This window comes from Callorhinchus milii, unplaced genomic scaffold, assembly GCF_018977255.1.
Source record: "Callorhinchus milii isolate IMCB2004 unplaced genomic scaffold, IMCB_Cmil_1.0 Scaffold4, whole genome shotgun sequence".
Lineage (NCBI taxonomy): Eukaryota > Metazoa > Chordata > Chondrichthyes > Chimaeriformes > Callorhinchidae > Callorhinchus > Callorhinchus milii.
In genome coordinates, this window is record NW_024704745.1 from 10,278,651 (window position 1) to 10,304,102 (window position 25,452).

Consider the following 25,452-nt stretch of genomic DNA (forward strand, 5'->3'; position numbering starts at 1 on the left):
GATGCAGGATAGATGCAAGTAGTAGCTCTGTAAGATTTCTTTTGAAATCTCTCTCGACTGCTTTGACTTAGTCTTTGCCAGGGTCGTGGTGAGTTAATTTCAAGCAAGGCAGGATCAGTCTGAACCCGTCCCAACCACTGCCTTGCCTGAAATTAACTAACTTGGCAAAGACCATGGATTGAAGCTGTGACCCATGTGCTCTTTGTAATTCTATACCACATCACACAGTAAACCACCCAGCAGACATCAGATTCAAAGGAATGCTGAGAGCCCAAGTTCTTCGTCGTTCTTTCTTTCCGGCTTTTATCTAACAATTACAAGGATTTAAGATCATGAAGGTAGAGAATACCAACTATCATTCAGGACTAAGGTAAATTGGTACCATTTTTTCCTGAGTAAAATCAGCAGCAAACTTACTTTGTGCTGCTGGAGAATAGTGTTGTTGTTGGGGGAGGCGGAGACTGTCGAGGTGGAGGAATATCATATTCGTCGGTTCTCAACAGTCCGTTGGTGAATGCCTATAAAGAATAAAGAGTGAACAAGTTATTGCTGCTTGTATAAGAAACCCAATATCAATTCATATTAAAGAGCTTCAAAAGGTTTTTACTGCTTTGCAGGCCAGTCTCATATCTTATATAATCAGGATTTAAAGCAGCACAGAACTGTGTTCTTACCAGGTAACCTAGTTGTATTTTCTGGATTTGTGTACGAATGACCTCAAAAGGAGAGTTGAGAGATGTGCATATCAACTCTTAACAATCGCACTGCTCCTATTTGTATATAGTATTTGAGTCAGGCAGGTTTCTCTCAGTGTCAATGTGCTAAACAATACAGCTGAAAAATATTTTTATGATTCTTATTGCAGTTTTGGTTGACAGAAGTTTCTCCAATACTATGCAAGAGAAGCCTGCTTTGCATCCGCTTATTATAGGTAATAAGTGGGCTGAGGACCAAAGTAATGCGAAACCAGACTTGCGTGCAAGATGACAAAATTCACATTAGAAACTTTGTAGGAGGATAATGGCGTTTAAATTTAGAAATTGAGTCAACTGTGCTGCATTCTGGAAAACAGAGGTGCACTTAATATGGTGAGTAGCAAAGATCTGGCAAGACTCCGTAAAGAAATAGCAATTTGCATAACCTTTCACGCAACATTTACTTTCATGACCTAGACCAATTCATCAATACCCTACCACAATGTGTTTATTTTAAAAAACTAGCTTAAGTGAAAAATGCACCAGCAATCCTACTTGATAAGTGTGATACTTACTAATAAATAGATACCATCAACTGTACATTGACTAATATATAACCATCATGTTATAACTATTAATCTATCAAGATGTAGATACCATCAAGGAAAATCCTAACTTACTGATCATTAGCATGTGCTTTGAGAACAATCTGTGAACATACAAAATACCCTGACCCACATTCATTACAGACCGAGGGAAAGTTTTACATACACAATGCCCCATAATCCACAGAATGCACTATGAATGCAAAATGTGTTATAACTATTATTGATTAGTATTCACTATTATATTACTAAATATTTTATAAACTAAATACATGATTAGATAATTAGTTTATTGACATTTAATCATTTCTACCTAGTCATAAAGCATTTTAAAGTTCTTAACTGTGGTGTGGTAAAGTTCTTAACTTATTTTTCCTCATTGCTTCCTTTTCATCATGCATCATTTCAAATGTTGTGTTACATAATTTGTCAAAGTGCACTTTTATCCTAAGTATCCCTGAGCTTACTGAGGCCTGCAACAGGTCTACACCTAGATTTAGACAGACAGCAGAAGTGGTTCAATAGCTAAACACAGAAAGATACTCTCCTGCCCCTATTTACTCAAGCAATGGAGAAATCAGTGAAAAAGAAAGTCAGTGTTGATGGTGAGGCCTAGTCATTCACACATTAGTAATGCAGATGTACATTGGGGCTAAGTGTGAAAGGAGTGGGAAAAAATGTAAGAGCAAGTGACACAAGAGAGAGAAGGTTGCTTCATTCATTTTTACAATTGTACTTTCACATGAAGCATCAATAAAGATCAGACTGTCATCTGGAAGACCACTTTTTCATGAGAATACTGTGACATTTCATGGGATGAGTTAATAGTAGCGTTACATTTTTACTGTATATAAAATTCAGCATTTAATCAATCTACCCTGCAATTAAACTATCCCATCACAACGAAGAGTTGAGTCAAATATTTGGTGATTAACATTGTAGGTAGGGACATTCTGATATTAACTTTGACAACAAGGATTTACATATAATAGTTTCAGTCAAGTGGGGTTCTGAACATTATGAGACATTAAACAGTAGACTCAGTGGAGTCCTGTAGTGCAATGGTTAGTTTCCTTACTCCACACGCCTGTTTCCTCAGCAGTAAGTTGGATCGGTTAAGTCAATTGGCGGACTGTTTTCCGTAATAATCCCTCCAAAACCCCCAAAAATTGATCACTCAATCCGCAACTGTTTGGGTGTTGTGTGCAATTGGCTGATGCATTTTGCCCACAAAATATTAGAGTCAATCCACTTTACGATATATTCTGTGAACCACTTTGTGACGTCTCAATGACGCTATATCAAATGAAAGGATGATTTATTATAAACCGAGGTCCGTCTGCCTGTTCAGGTGCATGTTAAAGATCCCATGACCTTATTCAAAAAGAGAAGGGTGTCCTGGCCAACAATCCCTAAATAAAATTAGTCACTCAACCCATGGCTGTTTGTGGGTCACTGCCTTGTGCAACTGACTGCTATGTTTCGCAGACAAAATACACAGTCAACCACTTTACAGTATATCTTGTGAAGCGTTTTGAGATGTTTCGAAGACGTGATAAGGAGCTATTGCAAATGCAAGGATTATCATAATAACACTATAACCAAGGTTCAGAAGTCAGAAAATCCCACAGCCATAACAACCAGTTGAATAACTAAGCATAGATAGGAGTTTGGCTACGCCCATCTTAAATTTCAGCAGGCAAAATAGAAATGCCTTAGACCAATTCAAGCAGTACTTTGCTTTGAAGCAATGATCATGAAGGTCAAATGAGGAGACAGTACATCAGGTCTGGATTCAATTTTGTCTCACTATTTGTTCATAGCAACTGCAACAGCACCTATTACAACTGTAGGTAGACTTGGATTCAAACCTTGGTATTTCCTGCTAAGAATTTGCATCTTTAACAGATGTGACTGGATTTTTCAAAACATTCAAACAAGGTCATATGTAGGCACATTACACATGACAGACTATACTGGATTGAGGGAGAGTGTTCCAGAGTTTCAGGGCATAGGGGCTGAAAGTGCGACCTCCGATGGTGGGGCGGAGGATGGGAGGGACGAGCAGGAGTTCAGTGCCAGTCGAGCAGAGGCGGGTGGTGGATTGGGGAGCGAGGAGGTCGGAGAGGTAGGGAGGTGCCAGAGAGTGAAAGGATTTGAACACGAGTGTGAGGATCTTGAAGTCGATCCATTCGGTGATGGGGAGCCAGTGGAGCCTGGCCAGATCTGGTGAGATGTGGCTACAGAGCATGCGAGCGGTTCACATGCATGTGAACCACATCTTTAGATCACACTGTAGATCATATTAAATTATTAAAAGCTGCTTATTAATTTGCTGACACAAAGTGAAAATTCAAAACAAATTACAGACTCAAATTCAATCTTACACCTAATCTTGCTCAGGAAGATCACCCGGATGATGAGTGTAGAGAATGGTAAATTCAACGGAGCAAATATTGGTGCTCACTTTGGAAATTTCGAAAATAATCCATGCCGATTTTCCTTCCAGAGAAGGTTTCCAATAGCACATAAGACAGGCACTACAACACCGGTTTCCTAAGTTGGGAGAGCCGTTACCAAGAGCTAGTGCAATCAGCCGTCACAGGTTATGATAATTATTAGCTAAAACCAATATCTCGCCAGCCACCAATATTCTTTGCTCACTGGGAAACCATTCATGACTCACTTGTACCAGAGATATTCGCGAACCATAGTTTTTTTTGTAGAAAAGAATGGCAACAAATCATTGTTGGGAGCAATGAAGTACATTTGCAATCTGATTACCATGGTACAAATAAATGGCATGCAGGGTAATATTGAAAGCTAAGTGTTAAGAACAGCTTGCCTTGCTTTGCCGAGGTTTAGAATACAATTTGGAGCTAACTCGCTGCAACCACATCAGATAACTGAGAATCTCTTGGCAGGAATCATCACAAATGTCCCAACTTCCTGTTTCTGTTAGGAAAAGGGTGAGGACTTGCACCTGCTTTAAACACATACGTACGAGAACAATTAGCACTGAAACACAGCTGACATGGTCAGGAAGCAACACATGAAGCGCCTGAATGTGGCTGGGAGCCAAGATTGACATTAAATCCACTGCTCTGTAACAGCCGATTAAGTTTCTCATTTGGCTTTGATTCGAAGAAATCAGTGGGGAATTAAATCCTAGATTCTTCTCCACAGCAATCAAAAGTAAAATGGGTATCTAAATTTTTTATAAATTTACCACGGGGAATCTACATTGGTGAATCCACTAAAGTGAAAGTCTGGCAAATAAGTACACTATCAGTATGCTTATTGGGTCTCTAATCCTTTCTACAGTTGTGTTTGCGCCAAGTATATGAACATTTTTAATTGGAAGAATATCGCAAATATTTAATTATATTTGAAACCCAATTTATCCTGGTATTTCTACATCCTTACAATTACTTCCTGAGGAACTGACTCTCCAGCAAAATGCAGCTGGTTGCATTTAATGTTTCATTTTCATTTGGTGGTGTTAGTCAATGCAATCTCCCTTTTTTCTCAGAAGTGCTTGCTCCCATGCATTTAGATTAGTTCTACACATGTTCAGCTGACCAGAACATTTTAAATCTCACGTCTTTAAAGCTCACATCTTCAGACAGCTGCTTGTGCAGTCAGTGCTCTAAAAATTCAGCCAGATCAAATATCGTCAGCTTCTAGAATAGCCGAGCTACAAGGGGCAAAGAGACTCAAAGGGGTTGATAAAATCCAAGGTGGGCAAATTGGTGTCATAAAATATCCCTCAGAGAAAATAGTTACAACAGTGAACAATATTCCCTTTAGGTTAAGGCTCATGCATAAAAAGACTTGGATAGATCTGCAAAACACTGCTACCTTAAAGGGTTTAAGAGATGTGATTTGATCATAAATAAATTTGATCATAATAATAATCCTTGTGTTTGATATAGCACCTTATCACATCATTGAGACATCTTAAAGCAGTTCACAGGATACACTGAGAAGCAGTTTGATGGTGGGTATTTTGTGGGCGAATGCGGCAGCCAATTTGCACGCAGCAATAGAACAGCACAATAACGTAATAAATCACTTCACACAGTTCAGGAGTTCAGAGTTCAAACTCCCTTCTCCGGTAAGGTTAAAGCTGTAATGATTCAGGAAGGAATGCCGTACCAATCATGTAGCTGTCCTGCATGTGGCTTTTTCCATCTCTTCCGCAGTGCCATTTAGTAATGTGAAGCTTGCTCTGTGCTTTCACATAGAAACACAGTCTGTGGAGATTTTCTTTGGTCAATGCAGAGCGAGTTGCTCAGCACACATTCACAGAATATAAATTTCACTCAATATAGTATGCATGAAAGCCATCTTACAGTATTTTGATGTGATAATCATACACAGAGTTGCATGGTGGTTAGAAATAAAGCAGGCTGTACCTTGAACAAAGCAAAATTAGAATCCTGTTGAGGACATGACGCAGCATCCTGCAATTCAACATTCAACAAGATGTAGAGCTGTGACAAATGGTTTGGCAGCGCAACAATCATGTAAGCAGTTAGCATTCAGTCAGCGAAGCTGTGTGCATTAGGATGCTGCAATTCAAAGAAGACTTCAATACGTCAGGACTAACAAGCTGACTGGGAAAGCCAAGTTGATGAGCTATAACACAGCTATAACTGGTAACTTCATGAGCAGCCGGCAAGCAAGCAAGGCATTTTATAGATAAGCAGCTTTTCTCAACAGTTAAGGCACATTTTTTTTCAAAATCCAAAGGCAGTACTTGTAGAAATGCTTGCATTACATAAAACATGATCTGGACGCCAAAAGGAATAACTTGTCACTCGATGGTAGGCAGTTTGAATTTTAAATTCAATACTATGTATTTACTGGACCTCCAATCACCCACAACTGCTGAATTTTCTCAAACTTGACCGAGCAGCATTTTCATCTTTTGTGAACATGGTTTAGTGAGGTCAGCGTGCCCTACACCATTTACACAGTCAAAAACACATCCAGTAACATAGCTGGCTATTTCAAGCGTTGATACCTACCAATAGGCTGATTTCTTGAAGGACATTTACTACTCTTGGATAACTATGACAAGGTCAGTTTGAAAAGGATTGCAACCTTGCACAAATGTGGATTTGTTTCTCCCGATGGCCTGGCCAACAATCCCCCAAATAAAACTGGTCATTCACCTCTTTGCTGCTGTGTGCAAATTTGTTGTCATATTCACCCACAAAAAAAGTCGCATTTTTTACTGCACTTTATAGTATATCCTGTGAAGTGCTTTAGGGCACGCTCTTGACGTGAAAGGCGCTATACTAAATGTAATGATTATTATCTGAAACTTTTACAATTTGGATTTTCAGAATGATATTTAGAAATTCCTGGATTTACTCACTGATTACGCCCATTTACATGACTGACAGTACTTCAGCAAAAAGGCTTTCTGCCAAACAATACGCTCTTGCGAGTCTTGGAATGGTTATCTTAGGAGCGCAGCTGTTTTCACCAAAAATTTTTTTTTTTTTTTGAAAAAAAGCAAAACCACAAAAAATAGAATCTGCCTGGAGACCAGCAACACCTCTTTCAGAAATCAACAGGTTCTTTGTCTCCACTGTTTCTTTTAATTTTTTCCAGCTTCCACCCCCTCAATCAGGATACTGTGACCGTCCAGCATATGGAGTTCCTACTTACTGCTACGTAAACAGAGCCGTGTGGAGTAAGGAAACTTGCCCAACATTTCGCTCTGCCCGGGAATCAAACCCAGGTCTTTTCACTTGCGAGGCGAGCGCTCTGACCACTACGCTTACAGGACTCCACATTTGAAGTGATCGTCACTTTAAAGTGAGGTCAGACAATTTTCTTTCTTTCACCCTTCCTGTTGCCTCATTTAGAATTGTCTACCAATCAGTTTGCCATTATGACGGAGCATGAACTCAATCCTGGTATTTTCACAAATACAACTGTTTTCTTATGAATAACATTGGAAGCGACCATCATAATTTGTAATGATTTAAACGTCCTTGGGGATAACTTTCTGGGCATCAGTACATTTATGGACCTTGGCAGGCAATTTCCATTGACTACAAATGTATTGATTTCACATTATACACTTACACCACCAGAGTCTATAAAATTACCAAGAACTGGAAATGTTCCCCCTCTCCCCGTTTATCCAACGTTGATGTAAGTTGCGTGAAGTGATTAATAAATCCTTTAGTCCACCTTGATGCTTTCCAAGGTGACATTGGAATCAGCAAAACCTTACACAACATACAGTAATGTCAATTAAGATCTATAAGCTTAAGCACAAGTATTCTAGAGTCCATATGTATAATGAAGGAGAACTTGACGAAAGGATCAGACCTGCTAAAGATGGGGCGGCATTCACTGTCAAGCACACGGAGAAGACTGTGTTTTAATTGACAACTATGTCACAACCAGAAATACTGTAACTTCACAAGTGAGATGAAATAGCCAACATAATACTCGTAATTCATATCTAAAAAACATACTACTAGAATCTGTAGCACAACAGCATGTGAAGCTGAGCACTACTGCTCAAATCCATTGTAAATGTGAGGAGGTTTAGGATGGTTCCTTAATGTTTCAAGGACAATAGAAAATTTAGAAATGGTGCAAAACAGACCCCAAACTAAAGCTCAATGCACTGCAGTCTACCATTTTGACTGAGAAATCTGGCATTTTGAAAAAATTTCACAAATAGAAATGCAACAATGTGCTCTGTCTTAAACGTTCTCTGAAAAACAGAGAATATAGAACTGTTGAATTGTTATCAAATTTACACAGATACATTGCTAACCATCGGGTAAACTAAAATAATTCTTAATCAGTGTGGCAATAAATAAAATAAAGTCAAAGTGAAACGTACCTAAGGCCATTAAACTAACAGCCGAGAAACATAATAAAGATGAAAAATTGTTTAGAGTCTTATTAGGATCTCAAGGCTTGTTCCAATATCCTAATCCATAAGTTATAACCACATAATTCTATCATGGTCGATACATATGACCAAGATCAGCTAATATTTACAGTTGACTCAAGAATGTGCCAAAAAGAGCAGAAATCAAACAAAAAAAATCAATGCCATCCTATCAGTGTGGAAATTGCTGAATATATCTGTAACCTGAAATCTACTCCCACACAGGCCATCAGAACTACTACAAGACTTGAATATAAATGGGACAGAATAAAAGCAAAATCTCCATCATTAGCACACTGCTCGATCTAATGCAATTTTATAATGGAAGCACACACAATTGTGACTGACCCAATTGTATTGAAAGTGGGTAAAATGCAGTATTAGAAGAAAAATGACCTAGTCTCGTGATATGACAACTGGGAGAGCATGAGAGACTATTCAGTATCAGCAACACGAAAAATGGATAACATTATTGCTGGACTCTGCATTCTAAACTCCCTGTGCTGCTCCTAAAATCGATGATGGGTTTGCATTTCTGATTTGATTTCTAATTTTTCAGCATAGTTTTAAGAATTGATCATAAATATTAACAAGGTTAGAAATAAAATAGTTAAAAGTGTCAAATGCACGTGGAAATTTTGTCACAGGTTCAGATGAATCAGTCTAGTATATTTTTACCTCCCCCATATTAAAAATAAAACAAATCCATATAAATAGTTTTGTCTGAAAAGAAGCACAACTTCTCAGAGATTATTTTAAAATAGCACCTTTGGATTTCTCACCTTTGTATTATCGTGAGCTCCATCTGGACGTCTGACCGGGTTGCGTGAAAAACCTGGATCTGTCGCATGCCAGCTCTGTCTGCCATTCAAATTAGTAGGTGGTGTGTGTGCAGATTTAGGCGATCGATCACTACCAGATCGACAGTCTGCTGAAAGACCAGCACCATGCACTTCCCTGGGACACCAAGCTTCACGAGTTGCATGTTGGTCCCTTGTAGGAGCAATGTCAGGGTGGTGCAGAGAACGTGGACCTCGGCTTTCTGGTGGGATAGGTGGTGGTCTCTCAGGTGGAAGAGGAGGGTCTCTGAGGGGAGGTGGTGGTGCTGGCAGAGGCTTGTCCTGTTTTCTTACCATACACGGAGACGACTGTTTAAAAAAAATAAACATTATTATATACACTCACAATCAAAATGGATACTGTGTTTATCAAAGAATTGCATGGCCCATTTATCACTGATGTTATAAAACAGCATTAACTGTTCCTTTCTTCTCGGGAAGGGGAGTATAGTGAAACTATAGAATGGTACTCGCTTTAAATAAGCAAAGTTAGAATCAAGCAAATTCTCTGCTACAACTTTCTACGCTTCTAAATCAGTATCGAAATAACAGGTATGATTCTGGGGATGATCTCTTTCTCTGATACCCTTCCACCCAAATATTTTAAATCTATCTCCTGACAGCCACTTTCTCCTTTCCTGTCCCCCAAAATTCGCACGAAAGCTATGAAAAATAAATCTGACCACGTCACAAACATAAACATTACTTCCATCAGAAATTAGGAATGACATTAAATCTGTGGGATTAAACTAGTTACACAAAGGGATAATATAAAACAAACCACTCATTCTCTCAAAATCTAGACTAAAACTATGAAATTGACCATGGTATATCTAGTCATTCAGGCACCAAATTGATTTATGTTACCATTTTTAAGACTTCCTTTGAAAATAAAATGTACCTTTGGAGAACCAGTGGGACTGGCACACGGTGACCTGACCACTCCTTTCTGAATGAGGTCCAGCCGAGGTGGCACTGGCGGGAGGTTGAGATGTTGAATCTGGAGTGGGTCTGGAGCTGGTTTTCTCCGCTGAGCAATAGGTGATGAGTTTGGTGAAGACACCGGTGAAACCTGCCTATCTATACACTGCAAAAATCAAACGGAAACAAACAAGATTGAACCAAGAGATGCGGCTATGAAAACGGATTTTAGTGAACACATCATCAAACCCTCTGCAATAATTTTCATTTTCCTTTCAAAAAGAAAAAACCCATCATGTAGCAAGCCTTTTCTGGGAGAACATTTAATAGCTACAATCAGTACACATATGGTGGGATCATTTTATTTCATGTGAATGCATCAGGGCAAAGGTTTGTTTTATTGTGGGATGGCTCAGTGCTATGATGGAAATGCGGGGAAGTGTGTGTATTAACCGTATAGGGTTGATAGGTGGAACCAGTTGAAGCATTTCCATGCAGTTGGGGTCCTTCATTTTGATGGTAGCAACATTTGATTATCTGTACAAATACATTTTCTATTATAATGGAATGTGATATTGTTTTGGTCTCACTTAAATTGAGGTCCATTGGTCCCAGATACAAGATCTGGTTAATGCTGGAATAGAAACAAGTTGAAGTTAGCTGAAATGCAAAATACTGCAGATGCTGAAAATCTGAAAACAAAAACAGAAGTGGCTGGGAGCACTCAGCAGGTCAGGCAGCTTCATCAGAACCGTGGACCCGAAATGTTGACTCACTTTCCTTTCTCCATAGATGCCGCCTGACCTGAGTGTTCCCAGCGACTTCTGTTAAAGTTAGCTGAATGTTGTTGTGCAGCAATACGTTCTAAGTATATGAGTGTGCATAAGTTCCTTGGCTTCCAGCCCTTTAAATCACTGGGACAAGCCTGTAACCTACCACTCTGGGGCATTGCAACCAAAGTTGCACAAAACTGTGTCTCTGCCACAGTTGAATCAATTCTCAATCCCCTCCCTCCCCCCCAACCATGTCAGAATTAAACTGTCTTTGCAAATGACAGCAGAGCTGGTGCATAAGTGCTAAGTCTGGTGCAAACTGGAATCATTAGCGAAGGGAGGAAAGCTTGGAAGTGACACAATTTCCCACAGTGCAATGTTAAACCTCTTTGAAAATTCTTCCCAAGGCATAACCAGCAAAAGAAAATCATGCAACAGTCATGCAGGGTTTTGTACTTAATAGTAACCAACTGATCTGGAGGGATTTCAAGACTTAAAACATCATGCAGTCAGCCTCAGCAATTTGTCATTCCTCATCAACATGAACCAAGCTCAGCTTTCACTGTTAGCTTTGGAGAGGGAAGAAAATTGTTGGGAGAGGAACAAAGAGGAAAAATCCAATTCTTAAAACTGTTGGCTTTTCAGTTTTTCTTTTTTACTTTTCTTTGGTGTGTCCAATTAATTTTCTCCACCATATGCTCTGCCCAGTTCCCCAGCCTTCTCTTAAAAGGGTACAGTTCCAGAGTCATTGGTGACCATTCTGCTCAACGCATGTTTGCCAGACTCTTAACCGTAGAGGGCTCGTTTTTGCCCAGCTGTCATAATTGTACACTACCAGCAGAGGGTGGTAAAGAGGGACCAGGGCCAGCAACCGGATGATTTTACCCTCCCTAATCAACAACAAAATTACATTTGCAATAGGGCCTTTCACGTCAAAGGCAATCAAGTGAAGGCTAATGCCAATTTAGCTTGTCCAAGCAGCTCCAGCTCAAACCAGCAAACTCGGGCTGGACCAGGATTCAAATCAGCGACTTACCCCACTCATAAACTGCAGCTACATCCACTACATGGCGTCTCTTTTAATTCGATATTTCAATAATGACTCTTATCCTATCCTCCACTTCAACTAAAGCTGGCAAAGGGTTAGCATTCGAATTATGTAGATCACAAGGCTTTGTCTTCTGTTGGGATCTTAGATTCATGCTCATGGCTATGGGGCAAGGATTCTACACTATTTGGAAACTCCCTTATTGGCAGATGTGCTTATGAACTTGACTACTATTCTTTTCAGCAGTTTTGTGGAGATTTGAAAATTTTCCGATGTTTTTGTTGGTATTCAAAAAAACAGACTGATGCACATTATCAAAAATCAACCGATTCAAATCAACTTGTATTCGATTAGCAACACAACCTTGACTCAGTGCATCAGGCTGGCAGTTTATCTTTTAAAAACATACCTTGCGAACAGAAGCTAGTTTGTTCATAACCAACGAGTCTTCCCGGTCATCTTCATCATCCAGGTCTAACATTGGCATTCCGAAAAGATCTAAGTTGAATTTGGCGCCATCATCCCTTGGATCAAAAGGATCAACAATGATGGGTTCTGTACCTTTGATCTCACAGCGGCAAAATGGACATCCCTGACCATCGGATTCCTATATATGAAATAAATAAAGTTTATGATCACACTTGGTAGGCAAAAAGGAAGTACACAGGATCATCAGTAATGGGACTTGTTGCATTATTTTACAAACTACTACCGTATAAACAAGAGCTGAAATATAAGACTGATCAAATTCCCTCATGATGTAAAATGTTTCAACTAAAGCTAATAGAAGCCCATTTGAAATAAGTGGAGAGTGTAGAAAAGGAGTTCATTTCTTTAAAATTTGACATTTTGATTACAGGTAAATAACATTATTAAATATATCTATATATATTTATATTATATACATATACACACACATACACTAGCTGTACCCATTGCAGCTACGCTTGCAGCCAGTTTCATTTAATCGACCTTCTCTCTTTCGTCTGACATTTTTATTTGTCCTTGAAGGGATGGATCTTCACTTCTTGGGTATGTTTATCCCTTAAGATTAAGAAAATGTGCTATTGAACCCATTAGCATCCCTGGTTCACGTATTTCCACACATATCCTTTTGGGATAACTCCTATTGGGAGGACTCCGGTTAGTGTCTCTATGTCAATCGGTTAAACAGACACAGAGAAAGACACAGAAAGATACATATATATATAATATATAATCCTTGCATTTGATATAGGGCTTTTCACGTCTTCTCGATATCTCAAAGTGCTTAACAGAATACACTGTAAAGTGAATTGACTGTATATTGCGGCAGCCAATTGCACACAGCAGTGTCCCACAAATGGTCATGGATTGAGTGACTAATTTTTTTTTAAGGAACTATTACCCCAGAAACGTGATCCGCCAACCGGGTTCCTACTTACTGCTAGATAAACTAAGGCGTCGTAGAGTAAGGAAACTTGCCCAATGTTTCACCCTACCAGGAATCAATCCCAGGTCTCTCGCTTGGGGGCGAGTGCTCTAACCACTAAGCTGCAGGACTCCACTTAACACCATTATACAAATGGCAAATTCAATGTATTATTGGCTCCTTTACAATTCAACATGTTATAAAATGTTGACTTCCTTAAAACAAAGAATCTAAAAGTAGCTACAAAAATTGAGAACTATGGTTTTGCTAAATACCCAGAAGCTACTTAAATGAATCATGACAGCAGTGCCAATCTCAAATATATATATAGCACAAAATTACAACCTTCATCTATAATTCAAAAACAAGTCCATTTATGAGCACATTTATATGTAATTACCAGTTAGAGAAACAGAAAAAGGTACCACCCACGTGCACTGAAAGAATGTGACCTTTGTGATGAAAAGAGAGGCTGATTTTTGTTGCAAATTATCATTTAGCAAAAAATGCAAGCAATTATTGTCAGACTCCCAGAAGAAGATTTCATTCAAGTAATGTACACTTTCAGGCACAGACTTTCTGCCATGCGCTTGTGAATAAAGCCGGCCAGTATGGGTCATAAGTTAGTGGTGACCTGACACTAGAAATGGGATTGATGGTAATTTATTCCACAGATCCATTAACATGTTTTGCTTCTGAAACACTGTGTTACATAGGAGGGTCACTCTGCACTGAAAAGTGCTACGTGGGTATAAATATTATTTGCACAAATGCCCACAATATTCTAAAAAGATTAAAAAAAGCACTGGTGCTTCAAGTTTTATTCTATTCTAATATAATCTGAACATCTGTTTCCTGAGTGATTCATCTTTATATTATTAATATTGCTACAAGGAAATGTTCAGTTCAAAATCCGGCCATTCTGCTCGCCGTGTATGTGCCGCTGTTATCTTTGTTAATTATGTGTGCGTGTCTGCTATCATGCTCAATTAAAGACTGCTTTTCAATAGGAGTCTGCAGTCAAGAGTATCTATGCCTGATACTTCTGGCTGTACATCATCAATTGTTAACTAAATCCACAGAAATTAAGTTTCCTTTGTGCTCTCCTAGTGTAATTTAAAAAACTAAGCTGTTTGTCCTAAATTCAATTCCACACTTATTTCAGTGTACAATAATGACCTCAACCTGCCAACGAAGTATTGCTTAGGATTTTCACTGTACAGTACATAGGAAAACTAAAACAGGAGGAGGCCATTCAATCCATCAAGCCTGTTCCACCAGTTTATTAGATCCTGCCAGATCTTTTACCATATCCTAAATAGCTCGATTATCCAAATATCTGTCGATCTCTTTTTTCAAACAACTGTATAGATTTTGTCTCTACAGCTTTCTGAGGCAGAATGTTCTGCATCTTCACAACATTCTGTGTGAAGAAATCTTCCTGATCTCAATTCTAACAACAACAAAATTACATTTGTATATCACCTTGGGAGGTCGTCCCAAGGCACTGGACAGACAGGTTTGGACCCGAGCTGGGGGTTGGGGTCGGAGAGGGTGGAGTGCAGGGGAGGGGTGGGGGGGGAAGCAGGGAGATCGAAAGCACAGTTGAGGAGGAGGGTCTTGAGATGGGTCTTGAATGAGGCAAGGGAATGAAAGCATGTATGAGGGTTTCGGCGGCCTGCGCTGTGAGACAGTGGCGGAGCCAGGCAATGTTGCAGAAGTGGGGGAAGGCAGAGCGGGTCATGGCGCAGATGTGGGGTAGAAAGGATAATTGATAGAGTAGAGAAGTACATCAAACCTGCATCCATCCACCTTGTGGCACTGTGTGTGACTTTTCCAATATATGATCCCATTGCACTATAATCTATTGCCTCCCTCAAATCCCACCCCCTTTCTCATCAGGCATGAATTCATGTTACATTCTAGCAACAGTCTGGCACCTTACCCAAGCGGACATTCTTCCACTTGGGTAAGACTGCAAACACTGGCAGGCCATTTAACGCATTCAATATCCAAAACTCAACAAGGAAGACTCCTTTTGAAAATGCCTCAAAGATACCTCAATGAGCTACCAACATTCTTTAATGCATGACTCACAGTTTTCCTAATGAATGAATGAATGCTTAGAATGGATTAGCAGGTTGTTGGTATGAGAAGATATCAGATTTAGTCTGTGGATTAGTTACAGTACACGTGGTGAATCTACATGGTGTGAGCAGTGGATGCATCTGCCAATGATTTTCTGGCTTTGTTGTAGAGTTCAGGTTTTGGCTGTCATTCGGCGAATGATTACTTGTCTGGATGATGGAAATGATGAAATAAGAATCCTTATGTTTCATGTAGCGTTTTATGACATTGAAATGTTTGAAAGAGGTTCACAGGAATTTTACTGGCGTAGTAAGTGTATTTTGCAGGCAAACATGGCAGACAATTTGTCCACAGCAATGCCCTACAAATGGCCATGAGGCAAATGACTAATTTTATCTGGAGGATTATTGACCAGGACACTGTGAGAAACTCCCTTCTCTTTCAAATAGTGACAGCTTTAACACTCACCTGAATAGGCAGACAATGTGGTTTAATATCTCATCCTAAGAATAGTACAGCTAAGAATGCAGTTCTCCCCCATACTGACTGGAATGTCACCTTAGATTATGAACTCAAGTCCTGACTTAGAGTTTGAACACCTGACCTTCTGACTCAAGGAGTAAGATTGCAAACAACTGAGCCTGCCTTCTGACTCAAGAGGTGAGCTACCAACTGAGCCTAGTTGATTATACATGTTGATTCCCACAGAATAAAATAATGAACCCAGTCTGCTTATCTGCTAACAGCAACTAGTATCAGCAAAAGGAAACATATTTGTAAATGGAATCAACTGCTTGCCTTTTTATACTTCCAATGTAATCGATAGCAAACATTAAACAAATTAAATTCAAGAAAAAGTTCACATTACTGTATGCTTATCAAAACATTAAGTCTAGGATTTTCCTTCCTTGAAAAAAGAAATCCGGGTTGAATCACATGCATTATTTGGACAGATTGAATGTTATATTCTTAAGTACAAACATAACCATTTTAAGGGAATAATATTTCCTGCAGGAAATTGTAGCTTGTGCTTTCAGGATCGCACACATGTAGCTTGATTTTAAATGCATCACTAATTGTCTTGACTGGTATCATTTACATTACCTCATTAGTTTACTTTTTATAACAAATGTTTTTGAACCTCATAACTGTGGCAGTATAAGCCCTTTATATAGTTATGTTCACAGAATGCATTTAAGAGATAACAGTTAAAAGGATTCTTTTACTTCAATTTTTCCCCTTCAAATCACCATATTTTTCCTTCTCTGAACGTTTTACAGAAATTTCAAACTCCCTTCCTCTAACTCTGTCTCTCCCCCTATCTTTCTTTACATCTCGCCTTAAAACTTATTTCATTGCCTATGCCTCTAGTCACCTCCCACTTCCCCATTCTCCCTTGCTCAGCTTCCAATCCCATCATTGTGAAAATGTTATCCTATACAAAGAGCACAATATAAATGCAAGTGGTTGTTACTTTGCATTCAGCCACCCACCTGCCACGCTGTCAAGCAAGAAGTGCACATCAAGTGACCACATGGCTCAATCTTCACATCCTTATCGTTCTCTGCACAGATTTTACACAGCTGAAACGTGGATCCCATCTCGCAGTACAGCTCATATTGCTCCTGGATGGGAGAGATTGAAGTTTTTTTTTAAAAAAAGAAAGAAAATTGAATGAAGACAATTTAAAAAAAGGTCAAGTTGTATACTCAATAAGAATGCACCATCATTTTGCTATTTATATCCACATTTTTAAAACATTTCCTTAGCTTCAGGATCTCCATTTTCCTCCAACTACAATGCCACCCACATGCTGTCCCAGTAAAGAAACAACAAAATTACATTGATATAGCGCCTTTCAAGTCAAAAGCATGACGTCAATACACTTCCAGTACATTGTGAACAACCATCAAGATGTGGGTGGCTCACCTTGCACGTGCCCTCCTTGAACAAAATTGATCAAGTGACTTTCTTTGGTGACTATTGTTACAGAAGCAGGGTGATCTATCTAAACAAAGTCCTGAAATAAAACATAGAACTTTAATGCACATTCAGCAAGCTTACCTGGGTCACCTTTATGTGATCATGAGGTGTTGGTTCACACAATCCGGTCAGATCAGGATTGTAGCTCCGTCCATCTGGGTATAAGTAGCTGAAAAGTTTTTTTTAAAATGACAAGGAACTTTTTATTCATCAAATAACAAACCGTATTCTAATCACAATGAAAACATTGCAGTAAATAATTTCTCATGTGAAATAAATACATGAAACTAAAATTATCATCAAATACGTACAATCCTTCTCGGCACCCATCTATGAGAGCTTGGAAGAGGGGTTTGTTGTGTGGAATGGTTTGTAGGATGTTTCCATCATTAGTGACGTAGCCAATGGCCCACTGGCCGAGTCGAGTACAGCTAAGTCTGAAGATATAGCTGGGGAGAGAGTAAACAGAGGAAACGGTTAAGTTTGCATGTATGGAATATCCTCTACTGTCCAATCCATTATGTAGAATCAATCAAGACTTCAGTTTTTATAAACGTTCTGGAGACTGGAGACAATGATCTCTCAGACCATGTACACTAATTGGCTAAAAATATGTAAGGGTTAGCATTTCATAAGTCAGCAGTAAATATCTTCACGCTTCATATGGTTAGCACCAAACAACTGCTTTATGCAGGAACAGCAATTAAGGTTCTTGTTGGGAAACATACCAATTTAAACATTTAGCTTGTGTCATAGATTACCATTACTTTTCCATCAGTAAGAGAACTCACGAGCAGAAGAGGAGTTTCAACCTAGGTATAGAGAGCTCTGCCACCTTACTCCAAGCCAGGAAACCAGGCATGCGTTGTACTCTCCGTGCTTGCAATGATACACAATTGTAGGTTGCACTGCATGGCTTAAAATATACCCATCTCTTCTGTTACTTCAATATTATTGGCAAATCAAAAGATATCCAACACATTTGCAGGAGTGGAAAGCTTACTCTCATGTGTGCACGAGTGGTCAATTAGTTAATGAACACATAGAGATGGGTATATTTTAAGCCATGCAGTGCAACCTACAATTGTGTATCATTGCAAGCAATGATATGTTCACATCTAAGAATGGCTCCTGGGACATTTCCTTTGTGTATTTAACATTTAGTGGATTTTTTTTGAACAATCTGACTGCAAAGAATCTTTCAGAAATCAGAAACACAAAGCCTTCCTGTCTGATAGATTTTTATCTAAGCGCTCTGAGTCGCTCCCCTACATGGAAGGCGCTATATAAGTGCAAGTTGCTGTTATCAAATCAGATTTTTGCTCTGCTCACAATACAAATGGAACTTGTACCATGAATACTGCATTTCTACAGATGCTGGATTTTTGCAGATACTTTTGTTTCCATCTCCCCCCCACCTCAACTCTTCTAGCCCTACAAACTGTACATCCATAACATAATAAAACTGTCAACTAAATGAACCTGGCAAACTAAATGAAAAGTTTTCAGGCTTTTTGCCCACGCTCTCTGAAACTCCAACCCGGAGTCCCTCCGACTTGTTCCTCCTTCTCAAGGTCAGTCTGTTTATTTGATTGTGCTTTTGGACATCTTTCCCCTTCCCAACTCCTTGGCTCCCATACTCAAGTACCCAGCCAGCACTGTTAAATGCTTTGTGACATCCTCACAACATATAAGGCAATATATAAGTGTAAATTTGTAATTTTTGCAAATTTTGTAATGTGAACCAGCTATGGTTTTCACTCAAAGAATACCATGCAAAGTAAAAAAAACTACACTTCTTTAAAAAAATGTGCATGTCTTTGATTTATGAAGGAGTTTCAAAGCTAAAAGTGGAATTATTCAATAAAGTAGGATAAGGGGAAATGTAAATGCTGTACTCGAATTACAGAATGAAGTCTTAGCAAATCTTTAAAACCACAGAACAAACCATACAGCAGAATAATGCCTTTAGCCATGGCATTTTGTTATGTGCAATAATATGATTCATTTAGAGGATGCCAGGCTCAAGGGTAATAATACTTCCTCTAATGCGAGGACGGTGCTCAATTTCTTCATTAACGGCAAATAAAATTAGAAAACATGAGAGTCGCCAGATATCAAATGCAATCAATTCCATTTATTACAATAAGTGACAATTTCCACCAGATTATTGATTGGTCAAATGGAAACTTAACTGCCAGCATTAACCGAGAGCAACAGGACGAGCAACAAGTGTAAAAGGAAAAAAAATCACATCCAAACCACATCCAAATTGTACCAGTCCAAAACGATCTAGTCACATAGAGCACAACACACAACCTTTTGAAGGGAGAAGCACTGAGTTGCCACATACAGAAGGAAGCAATGGAAGCTGGATTTCAGTGACATGACAAACTTGGAACGCTGAATGGCAGCGACCATTTAAGGATCTTTAAATAAGTTAAATAATTTTGGCAGTAATAATCCTCCCCAAAAAATAATAATAATAATTTGGTTACTCAATCCATGATCGTTTGTGGGACACTGCTGTGCACAATTGGCTGCCGCGTTTCCGCCACAAAATATACAGTCAGTCCACTTTACAATATATTCTGTGAAGCGCTTGGAGACGTCTCAATGACATGAAAAGGCGCTATACCAAATGCAAGGATTATTAGCATTATTACTAATGGTGTACTTCAGATGCACCGCTAGCTAGATTTTGCCGTAGGATAAGATTTTACTGTGACCATGTTGACTTACTCTGCAACACAAGATAACTTTGTGTGTTAGATCATGGCTTGGTTTTAAAGCCATGGTCTAACACACATATTAAAGATTGCCACACCAAAGATTTAAATCTTAAATAGGAAGCAACCCTCGTTTTTTTTAATATTTCTCAGTAATTTACAGCAGAAACAGTACAGGCAAAAAATGCATGAGAAACACTGAAACAACTGACCTTCCCACCGTGCTGGTGACATTTGTCCTAATCAGAAACTATTTTTTTGTGTTGAAATGCATGCCCTCCACAAAATAAATGTTGCATATAACTGTTAATAGCTCACTAGTTGAATAACTTTGGGTCAAAATGGCAGCAGATTGAAAACAAGGCTTCAAGAAATGCATGACAATGGGGCTGAGGGAAAGGGGGAGTGAGTTATCAACGTTCCCTCTAAATTTCTCCCCTGCTGAAGGCTCTCCCCCATCTCCTCCTTCCTTTCAGTGGGGTATGGTAACATGGGTGTATATGTATTCCAGTAACTGAAACGGCAACATTTCATGAGTAAGGCTGGTTGGTGTTGGTATTTTGAGAAGTTCAATCCTATTCTCATACAATATTTCCAGATACAGTTTTTCTACTCCTTAAACCAATGGCAGTGAGGCCAACTGTAAACCGCAGCAGCAACAACAAATTACAGTTGTAATACGCCTTTCATGACAGGAGGACATCCCAAGGCGCTGGACAGTCAGAGAGGGAAGCTCTGAAGAGTCTGCTGGGGACCCTGTGCAAGATTTTCATTTCTGAGACCCAGCACCAACTTAGAATATTTAACTTAGACCTGGCCCACAATTTGTTTTAAATATGAAAAGGCTAGCTCAGTTGGTAGTGCTCTTGCATAAGTCAGAAGGTTGTGCGTTCAAGAACCAAATCCAAAACTTGTACAGTCCAACCTGACACCAATGCAGTGCTGGGGGTATGCTGCATTGTTGGATGTGCCGTCTTTCTGAATGACATGCTAAACCGAGCCCCGTCTGCCTGTTCAGTTGGGCGTTAAAGATCCCATGGCACTATTCAAAAATGGAAGGGATTTCTCTTGCTTGTGGGACATCACTGAACACAAGTTGGCTGCCACGTTTGTCCACAACACACACTATCACTCCACTTTACAATATACCTCGTGAAGCGCTTTGGGACGTCATCCTGACGTGAAAGGCACTATGCCAAATGCAAGGATTATTGTTATTCAACTCTATAGCCAGACAAGTCAAGTTGGACTACAAAATAATGGACAGACTAAATTATTCTGACCTTTGCAGCATACAACAAAATGAATTGAAAAAAAAATATTTGTATTGAAAACGTGCGAACCAGTTAAGAAAAATGTCATGAACAAATTCTAAAATTTAATCGCTTTGGTGACTGAATGTTCAGGGCCAAAATATTTTTCATACTCAAGCTTGTTCAGCTCATCACCCCCACAAGTCTCTGAAGCCAGACTGAAAACATGGTGCAAGATATCCCCAGCTTATTCTCATGACATTTTTGCAGCCATATATCAATAGCCCAGCTACTAAACCAGACACTAAAAATAGGATTCCGTTTGTTTTCTTTTGGCAATTACATCAGTTGCCCTCGGCAGAACAAAACTTACACAACCAGACCCAAATGTGTCTGAAATATACAAATGCAGCTCAGAAACAAGACATCATCAAGTCTATTCAGCAGATTTGTTCATTTAAAAAAAAGCATTGACCAATGTTTTAAACTGAAAGGGTGCTATTTAGAATCACGTTTTGTGATTTTTTTAAAATTGGGAGATAAGAGTTTAGTTTACAATGTGCAAAACATCCATTTACAGAAGATTGTTTGTTCTTTACGTGGGTGGAACCTTAACTTTCACAAAGACTTTGACCACTGCACTGCTGACTTAGCAACAGAAATGTAATCCGAAATGTCATCTGCTTCATGTAAACACACTTATCTCAATTCAGTACTTCCTTAATCCTCAATTTTGTTGCAAGTAAAAAACATTGAAGTCTGACAATCTGTTTTAAACTTAATTGGGTTACAAAATTTATTCTATAGAACATTAAAATAAAACCACACAACAACATAATTGTTTCTCTTATTAAGATTAAGCACCTACTAATGCTCAAGAAACATTAGCTTTGCTACCAGTGCAGATAATATACCAGCTGCTTCATCTTTGCACAGTTATGCTTCGTGTGGAATGGATCATCAGAAGCATTTGAATAGGTTGATGCTTTGGGAAAATGTGTAAGAGATTCATTGCCATAAATAGATTAAAAGACACACCATATAGTTACTGCACAACCATGAGACATCCGTCTATCTGCACAGCAGGTGCAAGGGAGACAAAAGGACAACCAAAACACATGTTCATAGGGGACATTAAAGGCACTTGAATTAATTTTGACTTATGAGCCATTTCCTTCACTGATGTAGAAGAATTTAGTGGTTCGATGAACTAAAATGTCAACCTCAGCCTAGCAAGTTTTGCACGCTTGTCCATTGGTTTGGTTCATTTTGGTTGCTGCACCTTGGGACAAGGTCCCAGTACTCTGAATATAAAATTAACACACTTCTATGCAGTAATTGTCAACCGCACGGTTTATATTCAGCACGGCCACTTTATTTTTTTTTACATTTTTCCTTCAATTTAATTGCAATTTCCTCCATTGTATGCACATGCCATCAACTTACTAGCAGATTTTCAATGATAGTGCTGCTCTTTTCGAGACTGGTCAACTCAAAATACATTCAATTGGCAATGTTCAATTCTGACAGTTCAGTACGACAACACAAGTGTATTTACCGGTTAAGACACTGGCAGAGCTTGGTATTGTAACCTTAACCAGAACTGACATTCCAGCTTAAGATAAAAGGCGTGTGTTATGCATTGTAAACGATCAGTCTACCACATTCCTTTCTACATCATAACTATTTCACAGTTTAAAATTCTTTTACAGAAAAACATGCTAATTAGCATGAGCCACTTTTAAAGTACTATTAAAGTCTAAATTCTAGTGTTGGTGTTATGTAAACACAGATTACAGAGCCACATTTCCAGACAATTGTCAGTGTAGTAACTGTATGCTAAAGCCCTCTTGTACTCACTGTGAACCACACAACTAAGTATTTGTAATGCAATGTGTTTGATGTGAATTCTGCTGCTAGATTCAGTAAACACGATCATTAAAATTAGGGGACGAACTTTCTCATTATATTGAAATGTTTACCATTCTGATAAACTGCTCTCCAGAAAATGATTTTACATCAAGTTGAGTCTGCCTTGCAAAACATAAGCATTGAACAGCATTAGTGCTGCACGAGAGACTAATTATGTGGCAGTTTTGAGTCCACAGAATCCCAAAGAGTACAATAACAGGGAATGATTGCCAGTCAACATTCTGCATTCACTGAGTATCTGCACAGAAACCCAGCCGACTCCATCTGGGCTTCAAATCACTAGCCAGCATACAAGAAGCCAAGCAACTATTTACAAGCTGGCCAGCTTTCTGCCAGCAATGTGAAAGCACTGACTAGCATTCGCATTTAGTTATAAAGTGGTTTGGGAGTTTATAGATTCATCTACCACATTATAACAGGAATCTACTGTATGATGTTTCCACACATGTTGACACATGAGGCAAGGTCGGAACTGGAAGATCAGTGTAGACCTTCTCCTCAATCTCCGTTGTCAGTGCCTCCACTTGAGTACTGCTCTTAGTTCTATGAACAAAATGCAATGCACCATCAACCACGTTGAGCTGAAGAGTTTGCTTTATCAGAAAAATTATCTCAAGTGATCTACAATAACAAAAATCCTTTGCATTTCACACAGCGCCTTATCGCGTCTTTGAGATGTCTCAAAGCGTTTCACAGGATACACTGTAAGATGTAGTGACACTGTGTTTTGTGGGAGAAACGTGACAGCCAATTGCGCACAGCAACGTTCCACAAAGTCATGGATTGAAGTGACAAAATTATTATTATATTTTTTGAAGGAATTATTACCCTCGCCCGGAAAAGCGATCCGCCAATTGACTTACAACCACACAATCAAGAGATCAACCCTGCTGGCATCTAAATGTGAATGCTAAGAGTCATTTAAAACCAAATACAACCAAACAACTGGAGTGTGAGCACAGCAGGACGATGGCAAAGATTTGCTTTAAGGCAAATAATATGCAGAGGCCTGGGGCTTTTAGATTACTCCATCCATACACAAAGAACTGATGCTGGTTTAATAGTCTGTTTACTTTGTCAGACATAACTGCTGCAATTAAAACTAATAAATTCCAGCCTTTAGCAAAGTAGCTTTGCCAGTTCTAATACTTATTATTTAGCCTGGCTTCTATTCAGGAGCTGGCCAATAATTGAAGGCAAATTAAACAGAACATATGGTATAAAAACAAACAGTCGGGTGCACAGAGCAAGCATGAAACTGAGAAATATAACAAACCTTTCTAATTATGGAACAGATGAAATATGAAGCTAACATGACAACATATGGCACAATACTGGGAACTTCAGATGAATACATCTGATCTAAAACACAGAATTCTAATGCAACAAGTCAACAGGGAATTTGAACTGAAAGCCGGAGCCAAGAAAAAAANCATTTCAGAATCCAGCCAAGCTAATATGTCTATTATTCTGGTTTTAATATTCAGTAGAATTAATATGCTCCATAATTTGGTTATTTATAATCATTTTGTTTCTGATGTAGCAGATTATCACGTCCTCAAAGAGCTTCAGAGGATTTGCACTGTGAAGAGTGGCTGTATTTTGTGGGCAAATGCAACAGCCAATTTGTTCACTGCAATGTGCTACAAACAGTCATGAAGTGAAAGAACAATTTCACAGTGGTCAGCAGAGTCTCATTCAACCTTCTCGAATGTGGCTCATACCAAATGATTTCTAAAAATCCAAGTGGACTGCATCTATTAGATTGTCTCCAGCAACCAAAATTTTCACCTCAAAGCTGCTGCTACTAAAGCAAGCTGACTATTCCTTATTGCTTCAACAAGAATTTCAGCAGAGGGATAACATATGGTTTTTAAACCCACGTTAACTATTCCTGATGGTCTCTGCATCAGTTTGATTAGCCTCACGTCATAGTTTGTTTTTTTGGCAGTAACTTAATAAAATAGATTCAAAAAGAGCAGGATGAATAATGTTTGGTACCATCATTTCATTTTTCTTAAGCTATCTATGTAAAATCTGTTCCAGGCACCAATTCTATAACAAAGTTGTTGCACTGTTACAGATACAGTATATAGAGCTAGATGAAGATTAAAACCAGAACAATCAGAAAAATGCAACTTTAATAATAGTCACTAGAACTGGAAGTAACACTGTAGGAAGAAATTTGCAGTGTTTTTTGGTAATAATACACAAAATCAAATACAAGCATTATTTACTACACTC

The 25,452-nt window shown here is 38.8% G+C and overlaps 1 protein-coding gene across 1 annotated transcript in view; it reads right to left on the reverse strand.

Moving 5' to 3' along the window:
• The window catches only part of cblb (Cbl proto-oncogene B, E3 ubiquitin protein ligase), a 109,777-nt gene that overhangs the window by 17,906 nt on the left and 66,419 nt on the right, over positions 1-25,452 (reverse strand). The window contains exons 5-11 of the mRNA XM_042334340.1: positions 17,606-17,743; positions 17,376-17,463; positions 16,805-16,936; positions 12,222-12,419; positions 9,972-10,157; positions 9,014-9,379; positions 418-518 (exon numbers count right to left, since the gene is read on the reverse strand). Of these exons, the coding sequence (XP_042190274.1) occupies positions 418-518; positions 9,014-9,379; positions 9,972-10,157; positions 12,222-12,419; positions 16,805-16,936; positions 17,376-17,463; positions 17,606-17,743 (1,209 nt within the window). The remainder of the gene's footprint in view (positions 1-417; positions 519-9,013; positions 9,380-9,971; positions 10,158-12,221; positions 12,420-16,804; positions 16,937-17,375; positions 17,464-17,605; positions 17,744-25,452) is intronic.